We start from the raw sequence: 11,853 nt of genomic DNA, 5'->3' as shown, positions 1-11,853 counted from the left end.
ATGATCGATTTTAGATTGGTCATGAATTTTTAAATGGGTCCCAATTGAGACCATTTATAAACTCCAATCCAACTCATGAACCGGACCAGTTAAGGACAAGGACTAGGCTAGGCTTGAATGTGCCTATTTTATTTTTATATATTATTAAATTGAGGTCTTCTTTTGAATAATTACTTAAACTTATAATTATATGTGAAATAAAATCAATGATAAATTAAATCACACAAAATTATAATTAGAAAAAACAATAATTAAGACTACATAATGAACTTAAATAATAAATTGATGAACAAGCTTACAGTAGTAAACTTAGATGATAATAAATAAAAAAAACTAAAATAAACTTTGAAAAAAATAAAAAAAAAAGAGTATTAATAAATTAAAGTACTAAAAATTTAGAATTAGAACAATAAAGATAATGATTTTTAGTTCAAAAGTACAAAAAAAAAACATTACTAAAATAGTCAATTTAGAAAAATAAAATAAAATTGATAGGTCATGCATTATTTTTATAAATAAAATGATCCAGCAGCCCTGGCCCATGAATAAAATAAAATGATCTATTATATATTGACACCATTGATATTAGGTCAAATTATACAAATATTCCATGTCTTTTGTAAAATTATAACTACACCTTTTGAGGGGTGTTAGTGTAATGTTTGTCAAAAGGTCTTTATATGAACTTTGCATTTGAATAGGAGATGTGGTTGCAATTATAATTATAACCACAAGAGATATAGCTACAATCTGCAAATATATATATATATACATATATATATATATATATATTTGTGTATTTTGACTTAATCTCAAAGATGTCAATACAATTTACCCTAAAAAATTAGAAGACGAATTCCAAAATGGGAATATATAAAATTTGTAATGGTATCAACTTCCGGAAAAAATTATCTTAAATTATTAGTCGTTTGTATAAATACAGATGGAGTATTTGTGGTTCAAATGAAGAAAAACAACTCCTCTGGCAGGCGAAGAAGACTCGCCAAGCTCCTAGTGTGCAGAGGTTGAAGGCTCAGAACTTGCCTTGTTGTTTCTAGTTAAGCTGACCTAAGTAGCTGATCCGACTCGAATGTGTGACCTTGACCAACGAGCTTGACCTAGTCGAGTTAAACAGGTACGTCAGACTAGTAGGGTTCGTCCCCAACGAAGACCCTCCGATGCCCAAGTTAGTAGATGGTCGAGATAGAAATATGCGATTTGAAGTTAAGGGATCAAAATAATAAATGTCAGTTACCTCGATTGAGTCAAAATTTGAAGTATTTATAAGGCCTAATTTAACACTGTAAATCAATCCACGTGTCCTAATTTGAGCTTCCTTTGCTTCAACCACACGGTGTTTATTCATCCTCAGGGTCCGGGAGCCTTAAGGATCTGGGTCAAACTGCGGGGCGGGTTCAAACGACCCGACCGGCGATCCCATGCGTGGACCTTGCAAAAATGTCTCTTTTGTCCTTAATAACGGACTTTTTCGTATTTTAATAATAAAACCCTCATCAATAGCAAATCCGAAAATGAAATTTCCTCCCCAATCTCTACTTAGTACTCAATTTCAAAATTAATATTAATAGTGTTGTATCCAAAAGATACAGCAAGAATCTTGAATATATGTAGTGAGTGTTTAAAATATCTACTACTCTCAATGCTTCAGGCATGTTTTCAGAGGTGAAGCATATCCTGCAAAAGCAACACACATTAAGGCCAAGTCACAAGGAATTTCATCGATGATTCTCTAATGCTCAAGTTAGTAGAAAATTTAAGGTGTCTCTGAAAGAAAGAGTGTAAGGAGTTGAGATAAACAAAGAATTATTTACATATGTAGAAACCCACTGGATCAATTTGTTTCTACATCCATGTCTCGTCTAACAACAAGTTTGGAAAAGGTACGAACCTGCATGTCATAGATGAGGCTTTCGACCTGTACAGGCCGTTTTGGGATGATATCCTTCGATGTTGGAATGCTCATTCGGAGAATCAGGGAAAAGTGTTGTTTCTTAAGTACAAGGACTTGAAAGAGGATATTTTTTATTTTCAATATCACAGGAAGTCCCCAATCAAAATTCTTTCATCCATCAACTATAATTATTGCATACGTTATGTCATTAATTTTAATTTTCCAACAAAAGTAACATAAGAATATTAGATGAAACAAAATACGAATTGAAAACTGTGCGTATCTCATTTTTTTATAGATTTAATACAATTTATCTCCCCGTGATATTAAAAATAAGTAATCATCTCTCTATGGAAAAAAAAATAAAAATTTCTCTCTTTATATTTTTTAAAAAAAGAAGTAATTTACCTATCTATGTAAAGAGGTAAGTTACTTAATTTTGAAAAATACAAAAGAGTAAATTGTTATATTTTTAAAGACACATGAAAATAAATTAATTTTTTAAAGAAAAATAATTTATTAATTTACAATGTCATAAAACAGAATATTCCTTCCATTTTTCCATTTTGGGTGGCATTTGGAAAGAAAATGAAATCCACACAAATTAAAATATTTCAATAAGAACAGAAACTGTAATCGAAAAGTAAAATTAATGCAATAATCTCGAGAGTGGAGATCATATCCTTCAGCAGCTGACATTTTCTGAGTCAGATTTTGAAGATTAAACCAGAGCCCTTAAACTTGCTCTCCATGATGTTCTTGACGCGTTCGACCATTTCAGGACTCAGATAATTCACCCAATCTCCGACTTCTCCCTTCCTAAAAAATGAACTGTTCTTCATTAATCCAAGAACATTTCCGCTCTTGTTCACCTCCAAATTCTTAAGATTTTCAAAGCTACATAGCCTGGAGATTTGTTCTACCACACCTTGTTTTTCTTCCTCCGGCGAAAAAGGGGACCCGATAAATTCGGCAATCTTCTTTATATTGGAGAAGATATCCTCTTTTAGATCCTCATACTTTATAAACAACACTCTCTCAGGATTCTTCAAGTGGGCATTCCAGTATCCAAGCATATGGTCCCAGAAGGGCCCGTAGGGATGAATTCCCTGGCAAAACATGTCGAAAGCCTCATCCAGTTCAAGCGGGACTGCATCTTTTGCAAACTTGTTCTCGAGCAAGAAATGGCGGTGTGAGATGAATACATCCAGCGGGTTTCTACATACATAGATAATTCTACAGCCAGCTTCACGGATGGAGTCAGGAAGGATTTCGAGGGGAATGTGCGTTGACAAAATTCTTGGGTCGAGAATCTGTTCAGGATCAAGATTTTCTTGCCCCCAGTAAAGATCGAATTCCAAAGCCGGCACAACCTTGTGAGGATTGGAAGTAAGTAGAGGACTTTGATCAATAGGGATAGCGTTGCGGTTGGCTATGGAAAACGTGAGGGCCTTCAACCAGGTGGTTCCTGATTTGGGCATGGTCAACAGTATTACATCTGTGCCTTTTGCTTTGAAGTACTTTTGAGCAGAGAGTATCGGTCGGAATAACAGTTCCAGCAACCAAAAGCCCTCGTACTTAACAAGACGTTGCCCGTCCCAATTGGTCTGTCTTTCGAGTGTTTGCAGCAACTCCTGGAATTCATCCTTTGCGCTGTTATCAACTTCAGCGGAAGAACATTCTTTTTTCTCCATTTGGACGACCAATACTCGTCTGTATTAGCGAGAAACCTCTGATTTCTGTCTACAGCATAATTTTATAGATGTATTTGTCCGAAGGGTTAATGATTATAATGTTCTCTAAGTTGGGATCCGTCTTTTAATTCTTAGTCATAACGGGAAAAGTTGGTTTAATTATTTATTTATTATCAAAAAAAGAAAAAATTTAAAAATAATATTTTTTTAAATATGTTAACATGATTATGAGAGTCGTGATTAGCCACCAAAATATATATTTTTTTTTCAATTTAAGCCCCAAGTCGTGGACCGCAAGGCAACTTTGTTTTTTTTTTAAATAATAGTCGATTTGTGGATGCTACGTTGTGGTTGGCATCCACGATTTTTTTTTTAATTTATAATTTAAATAATTTAGTAATTAGAATTATTAATAACAAAAATATCTATATTACATTAAAATTAATAATTATAAATTTAAACATTATAATTACAACCAATTTATTAAAATATTTTCAAATAAAATAAAAGTTTAATTTAAAAAGAATTAATAGACAATTGATGTTGAATATAAGTAATTATAGTTTAAAAATTAATTTATTATTTAAAAAATTATCTAATAGTTTTTTTAAAAAATAATTTTTACTTTTTATAGTTTGTGTTCAAATATTAATATAGTTTTAGATCAAATAATAATTTAATTTGAAAATAGTAAAAAAAAATCCTAGAAATTATCTAAAATAAAATAATTATAATTTTAGATCTATTTTATTGTATATATTAAAATAATTTTTCTAACATTTTTATTTTCGTAAAAAGAAAAACAAATCTTATAGATTGTGGTCGAAGTTGGCAAAATATTTTTTTTCTCTTAATGGTACCAAAAAATAGATTTTTCATATCTTTTATCGTACCATTAAACAGAATTTTTGAAGTTAAAATTACGTGAGCTAATAGGAATTAACGACCGTTAACGGTCATGTGCCGCTGCTGTTAACTTATGACCAAAAAGACATATTTTTATATTTTATAATAAAAAAACGAATCACTACACTTATGATACCAAATCAATAATGATCTACCAAAAAACCATTTAGCCCATTATTTTATGACAGCCGTTTGGAATCCATCTTCTAATTTCTTATACTAATAAGTCAAGGGGGAAAGTGCCATGCCAGGGATGTGCAATGGCCTACCATAAAATAATCTTATCAATAATGCATTTATCCGTCCAATGATGTCAAGGTGCATAGTTGTTCGGATAATTATAGTTTTGGTCCTTATATATTACTATTATTTTATTTTCAGTCCCCAAACATATGAATGTTCTATTTTAGTCCTTTAATTTTTAAAGTATTAACAATTTCGATCCTTAAGCCTAATTAATTACTATTTTCTCGTTTCAAAGAAATCATATAGTGCAACTATCTTTTTTCAAAGCTCATGTTCTGGCTCAACATGCTTTCAAAAATAAAATTATGCCTTCATAAATTCATATATTAAAAAAAATTGATATTATCTACAATATTAATGACTATGACTAAAAATCATGGTAATTGATTACTATTAACTATGGTTAAACAAAGATGATGAAGAAAAACTAGTTTTTACACCACGAAAAAATTATTTGTCATGACTAAAAGCCATAGTCAAAACATTTGTCATGGTTTCTAGCCAAGGCAAATGTTTTAGCCACCATCGCAAGAACTACGGCCAACAACCGTTACGTGACCGTGGTCAATAAATATTTGCTACGGCTATTTGTTATTAACCATGACAATTAACCGCAGTTAAATGTTATAATTTTTCTAGTGATACTTTTCTTTGATCACCTTGTTCTCGGAGTATTCCAAGTCCTCGATTTACGGGCTTTCTCTAACCACACTACTCGGGAATACTGAGTACTTGGAATACCCAGGAACAAGGCGGTCAAAGAAAAGTACAAATTTATTGAGGCTCAATTTTATATTCGAAAGCATGTTGGGCCTGATCATGAGCATAGAGAAAGGATAGTTGGACTATATGTTTTATTTGAAAGGGCAAAATAGTCATTAATTAGGCCTAAGGACTGACAATGTTAATATTTTAAAAGTTGAAGGACTAAAATAGAACTTCAATATATTTAAGGATTGAAAACAAAATAGTGACAATATAGAGGATCAAAACTATAATTATCCCGACTAATTTCAAAAAGTTTAATCTAAGACTAGCTCATTACTGTTCATAATCGATTTTAGAATGGTCATGAATTTTTAAATGGGCCCCAATTGAGATCATTTATAAACCCTGATCCAGCCCATGAATCGGGCCAGTTAAGGACAAGGACTAGGTTAGGCTTGAATGTGCCTATTTTATTTTTATATTTTGTGAAATTGAGGTTTACTTTTGAATAATTATGATTATATTATGAAATAAAATCAATAATAAATTAAATCACATAAAATTATAACTAAAAAGAATAATAGTTAACACTATATAATGAACTTAAATAATAAATTGATGAACAAGCTTAAGGTAATAAACTTAGATGATAATAAATTAAAATAGAACCTAAATTAAACTTTGAAAAAAATAAACAAAGAGTATTAATGAATTAAAGTACTAAAAATTTAGAATTAGAACAATAAAGATAATGATTTTTAGTTCAAAAATAAAAAAAAAATTTACTAAAATAGTCAATTTAGAAGAATAAAATAAAATTGATAGGTCATGCATTATTGTTGTAAATAAAATGATCCAACAGGCCCGGCTCAAGACCAGGTTAAGTCATGTATTTATTTATTCATTTTCTCTCTTTTGTGTCAAAGCTATGTATTATTATTCCCATAATATGCATTTCAACGAACAATTGACATTTTTCGTTAATTATTTATCGTTGGGATCAAAATTAAGACAAATCGAAAAATATTGTACTGAAACTAATATTTTTATAATAAATGAAATCAAAATTGAACAAGACCTAACATATACGACTACAATTGAGATTTTCCCTAAATTATGAATATCTGGATTACTGCATTATTGAATTTTACTCTAGCAACAGAAATTGCAATTATGTACTTAAACTGCAACATTTAGATACTAATAAAATGAGAAAAATGCAAGCAACTTTCTTGTGATATTGCAAATGAGCAAATTACTCGCTAATAAAAAATAAATAGCGATTTACCTCCCTATATTTTTTAAAATACAACAATTTACCCCCCTCCCCCATGATTTTTAAAATGAAGCAATTTACCTCCGTGTATAAGGAGGTAAATTATTTTATTTTAAAAAAGTATAGGGGGTAAATTGCTATGTTTTTTTTCATAGAGAGGTAATATTCTCATTTTCAATATCACAGGGGGATAAATTGCGATTCACCCCTAATAAAACTATAAACTTGAAATCCATATAAAATTCCATATTTGTTTATAAATTCATTATATTTTCTTCAGAATATTGGTAGCTGCCTTAGATCAGGTTTATAACTTTAAGGTCATGGGTTCAAATCTCACCAATATGTGAGATGCTATTCTATTTTAATAGTAGATATTGATTAAATATAATTATATGATATTTGTATAAATACAGAAGGAGCATTCGTGGTTGAAATGGAGAAAAAGAAGGTCCCTTGGCAGGCCGAAGAAGACTCGCCAAGCTCCTATTGTGCCGAGGTTGAAGGCTCAGAGCTCTGCCTTGTTGTTTCTTGTGAAGCCGACCTCGGTAGCAAATCCGAAAATGAAATTTCCTTCCCAATCTCGACTTAGTACTCAATTTCAGAATTAATATTAATAGTGTCGTATTTAAATCACATTAGACTTAGTAAAATGAATAATTTATTTATTAAAAAAGTATTTTAATTTATTAAATTAATTTACTTTAAAAAAATTATTTCTGCTTCCCCTACTCTATCGTCATGCCCACCCTCAATTATGTAAATATAAGTATGTCAAATTATATACACATTTATATATTTATATTGTATAATATATACACATATATGTATGATTTATTAATTTTAATAAAATTTATTTATACATAAACATAAAAAAAATAAATGTTTTAATTTTAAGAATTTAAAATAATTCATAAAAATAGTTTTTAAATTTAAATTTGTAACCTAGTAACTAATTTTTATTAATATATTAATTAAAAAATTTAACATTTCAATTATTAAGATGTCTAATTTTATATAAAGATTCAGTAAAATAAATTAATCAAATAGTCATATTATTCATTCCTTAACCTTGGCACCCCCTCTACCTTGTGTTAATTACACAAACACCCTAAGGGCATTCGTCTTATTGAAAAAGTAAATTAAAATTTGATTGGGTCAACAGGGGCATTTTTTAATTTTAAAGGCTATCAGGGGTGATTTTTGTAATTTTTGAAAAAAGCAGGAATAGTTTCTATAAAATGACAATAAATGAGAGGTGTAAATGTAATTATCCCTAATATTAATGGTATTGTGAAAAATAGTTCATTCTTCAAAAAAATGAACAAGTTGGAAACGGGACCAATTATTTGACTCCTGCCATGGCTGAGCGCATCAAAAAGCTCATGGTCAGCAAGTTCGAGGGCTTGAAACAAAAAAATAAAATAAAATAAAAGATGAGCATTTATGCAACTAATCAGTTATTTGTGTTTGTTTTCTCAATTGATGAATTTTTCTGTTTGTGTTAGAACCTATTGGTATTGTTCATGAAAAATACACTTTCTGAGAAGATCAAAATGGTCGATGCATGTTGAAAACTTTTGATCCATTATGAGTACTGATTTTATGTAACATGTAAGTGTAAATTTTATTAGTATTAAATTATTCGAATTATTGAAAACTCTAATATCAGTTATAGATGTGCAATATTGAAAAATAAATTTAAAGTATTATAATAAGGGTAAAGAAATCGAAAATTAAGTTTTAGAAATATAAAAAGAATGTTTTAGAAAATATATAAATACATAAAAATATAAAAAGAATGTTTTAAAAATAATCATAAATTTAAAAAAATAAAATAAATATTTTATAAGATATATATTTAAATATAAGAACTAACCCTCCACCCCCTCCCCCGCCCGCCGGGGAATTTATTTAAAAAATGCAGGAAAAAAAAATTTAGAAAAGTAAGGTTCTTTGGAAAGATTTAGAAAATTAAGTGGCACCACGGTTACTCACCGCGGTGACATAGAGAAATTTTTTTTTTTAAAATAAAAATTGTGGCACCGCGGTGAGTAACTGCGGTGCCACTTAATTTTCTAAATCTTTTCAAAGAACCTTACTTTTCTAACTTTTTTTTTCCTGCATTTTTTAAATAAATTCCCCCCGCCTGCCCCCCCTCCCTGTAGCCACCAAGAAAGAGGCGAAGACAATGCCACAGTGCTCGGGCGTCGCCCCATTCTATGGGGGAGGCGGAGGGGACCTATGGGGGTGGGGGGGGTGGGGTAGGGAGGTAGGATTTTTTTTTTAAAAAAAATATTTTATAATTAAATATACTGAAACATATATTTTTTTATCAAGTCAATGCTTAGTTAGCGAAATATCGTTAAAACATACACAATTTGCAAAGTTTTCAATTTAAAAAATTCTAGATTTGTCCACTTCAATAAATTTCGACCACTTTTTAAAATTCGATGGTCGGTAGCAATTATCTAAAAAATTTTAATTTTAGGTTATTGATTGTCACCTCTATTTACCATCTTTTTTTTGTCACTTACCGTAAAAAAAAATGTAATGTAACCTATATATATAAAGTGAAAAGGGTGTAATTGCAATAAGCATTAATCCCAAATTATAGTCATGGCACTAAAAATAAATTATTATTTACTACAATTTTAATCAAAAGGTATTTAACTTGTAGATGAGATCATTTGAAAATGGTTTGTCCTCTATTCCAATCTAGCATACGTGAGACGACGGTCACCCTTCACCACGACAATTAGCCACACAAGAAAAGTTATAACATAAACATAGTAAATAAAATCATTATAAATTTATTTTTCTAGGAACAATAGTTTCGACATATCAACAACATCTCATTTTAAATAAACTCTTGTTTTTGCACTACCAACATTAATAATGCATCCTGTAGTAGAGATAGTAACACCAATAGAAGTCTATGGTAAAACAGAAACAACTATTTCACCTGCTTGTACTTTTTTTTTTTTTTTTATGTAAAATGCAATTTACCTCCATGATATGTGAAATGAGCAAAAAAAAAAGCACCTTGTGAAAAAAAAATTAGCAAATAACACCTGTGTTTTAAAAATGAAACAAATTACTGAGAAGAATAATTTATTCTTTTTCTTTTACACGGATTTTTTGCTTATTTCTCACGTGAGGTGCCGATAAATTTTGTCTCCCCTTTTCAGATCTTGAACGTTAAACCGGAGTTTCCGAACTTGCTATCCATGAGCTTTTTGATGCGTTCAACCATGGCAGGAGTCAAATAATTGGTCCAATCTCCAACTTGTCCCTTCCTGAAGAAAGTACTGTTTTCCACAATACCTTTAAGATTACCTGTCTTGTTCACAGCCAAATTGCTGAGACTTTCAAAGCTGCATAGCCCTGAGATTTGATCTATCAGGCCTTGCTCTTCTTCCTCCTGTGAAAAAGGGAACCCCATAAATTCAGCAATCTTCTTCACCTGAGACGTGATATCCTCTTTCAGGTCTTCGTACTTTATAAACAACACTTTTCGTGGATTCTCCAAATGAGCGTTCCAATATCCAAGCATATGATCCCAGAAGGGACCACATGGATGAATTCCCTGGCAAAACATATTGAAAGCCTCATCTATGTCAAGTGGATCTGCTTCTTTTTCGATCTTGTTTTCAAGAAAGAAAAGACGATGCGAAACGAACTGGTCCAATGGGTTTCTGCAGATGTAAATAATTCTACAGTCACTTTCATGGATGGAATCAGGGAGGATTTCGAAAGGCATGTGAGTTGCGAAAATTCTCGGACATGGAATGTTCTCAAGATTAGGATTTTCTTGCTCCCAATAGACATCGAACTCTAGGAAAGGCACAAGCATGTGAGGAGTGGAAGTGAGTAGAGGAGTTTGATCAATGGGAAAAACATTTCGATTGGCAATGGAAAACGTTAGGGCTTTCAACCAGGTGGTTCCTGATTTAGGCATGGTTGACAGTATTACATCCGTGGCTTTTGCTCTGAAGTTGTTATGAGCTGATAAACTCGGTCGGAACAACAGTTGCAGCAACCAAAAGCCCTTGTATTTGACAAGGCCTTGGCCATCCCAATTCATCCGGTGTTCAAGTGTTTGAAGCAACTCCTGAAACTCATCCTTTGAACTATCGTCGACAACTTCTGCACAAGAGCATTTCGGGTCTTCTTTTCTCTCCATTAGAGTGGTGGAATCACAATGTCCAAGAAGGGTTGCGTTCCTGGCAAGATATGTCGAGTGGGACTGGATCAGCAAGCATTACTTGGCAAAACATGTGACAGTGTGATGATCGCAACTAAGGGTGGCAACGAGTCGACCATTTTTGTCGAGCTTGACTCTGTAATTTTGAGTTCGAGCTCGAGCCGATGAGCTGAGAGAAACAATTGAGAAGAAAGAATCCAACAATAAGAATTAAACAAATCATAGTGCCCCTAAATCGGACTAAACAAGAATTAAACAAATCAATGTGCCCCTGAATCTGATTAGTATGATAATAGAACTTTAATCTTACATATAAACTGCTACAACAGTCATGAACTTTCACAACTTTCACCCTTTCTTCAACTTGTTTTGGTTATAGAAAATAGAAGATATTAAAACCACACCCAAACGCAAGAAAAAGAAGAATAAGTAAAGTGCAACAAAAAAAGAAGAATTACCTATCGTACTCGTCGCCGTCCTCGTTGCCGACTTTCCGTCCTTGTTGCCGTGAATTTGTTTCTAAGAGATTGCTTTAGGGAAGAAATGAAAGAGGAGAAAGAATGGAGATATAATGAGAAAGAGAGAAAGGAAAAGGAAGAAGAAACCAGAAAAAGAGACAGAGAAAAATGGGTTTTTAACTTTTTGTTGTATTATTATTGTTATTATTATTATTATTTTAGATCATTCGATCAAATCATCAAATTTTTAGATAGATATAGTTGAAATCAATATATGCTCACAATTTGCAAAATTTATATATTTATAAATGTTAGTACAACATTGATGTAATTAACCATCATCTTACATTGTTGAACAACATGGGTTAGTCGGGCCATCAAAATTCATATCAAACCATTCGATATGATCAAATTTATAAAAAAATACATTTGGTAAAGTTTTAGAC

The 11,853-nt window shown here is 31.3% G+C and overlaps 2 protein-coding genes across 2 annotated transcripts; both read right to left on the bottom strand.

The window, feature by feature from the left end:
* Window positions 1–2,405: 2,405 nt before the first annotated feature.
* LOC105155986 (cytosolic sulfotransferase 15) lies at window positions 2,406–3,717 on the bottom strand. Its single transcript, XM_011071990.3, has one exon. The coding sequence runs from the start codon at window positions 3,604–3,606 to the stop codon at window positions 2,620–2,622; it is 987 nt and encodes a 328-aa protein (XP_011070292.1). The 5' UTR covers window positions 3,607–3,717; the 3' UTR covers window positions 2,406–2,619.
* Window positions 3,718–9,788: 6,071 nt separating this feature from the next.
* On the bottom strand, window positions 9,789–11,567 carry LOC105155977 (cytosolic sulfotransferase 15). Its single transcript, XM_020696467.2, has 2 exons — window positions 11,408–11,567; window positions 9,789–11,118 (listed from the first exon to the last, which is right to left on the bottom strand). The coding sequence occupies exon 2, from the start codon at window positions 10,926–10,928 to the stop codon at window positions 9,930–9,932; it is 999 nt and encodes a 332-aa protein (XP_020552126.1). The 5' UTR covers window positions 10,929–11,118; window positions 11,408–11,567; the 3' UTR covers window positions 9,789–9,929.
* Window positions 11,568–11,853: the final 286 nt, after the last annotated feature.

This window comes from Sesamum indicum, linkage group LG1 (genome assembly GCF_026168435.1).
Source record: "Sesamum indicum cultivar Baizhima isolate 11 linkage group LG1, ASM2616843v1, whole genome shotgun sequence".
NCBI classification, from domain to species: domain Eukaryota; kingdom Viridiplantae; phylum Streptophyta; class Magnoliopsida; order Lamiales; family Pedaliaceae; genus Sesamum; species Sesamum indicum.
The sequence above is the reverse complement of the archived record's forward strand: the minus strand, read 5'-3'. Positions and strand labels throughout refer to the sequence as shown.

Coding starts and splice junctions, on each gene's coding strand:
- LOC105155986 (XM_011071990.3), bottom strand. CDS start 3,606: ATGGAGAAAAAAGAATGTTCTTCCGCTGAAGTTGATAACAGCGCAAAG.
- LOC105155977 (XM_020696467.2), bottom strand. CDS start 10,928: ATGGAGAGAAAAGAAGACCCGAAATGCTCTTGTGCAGAAGTTGTCGAC.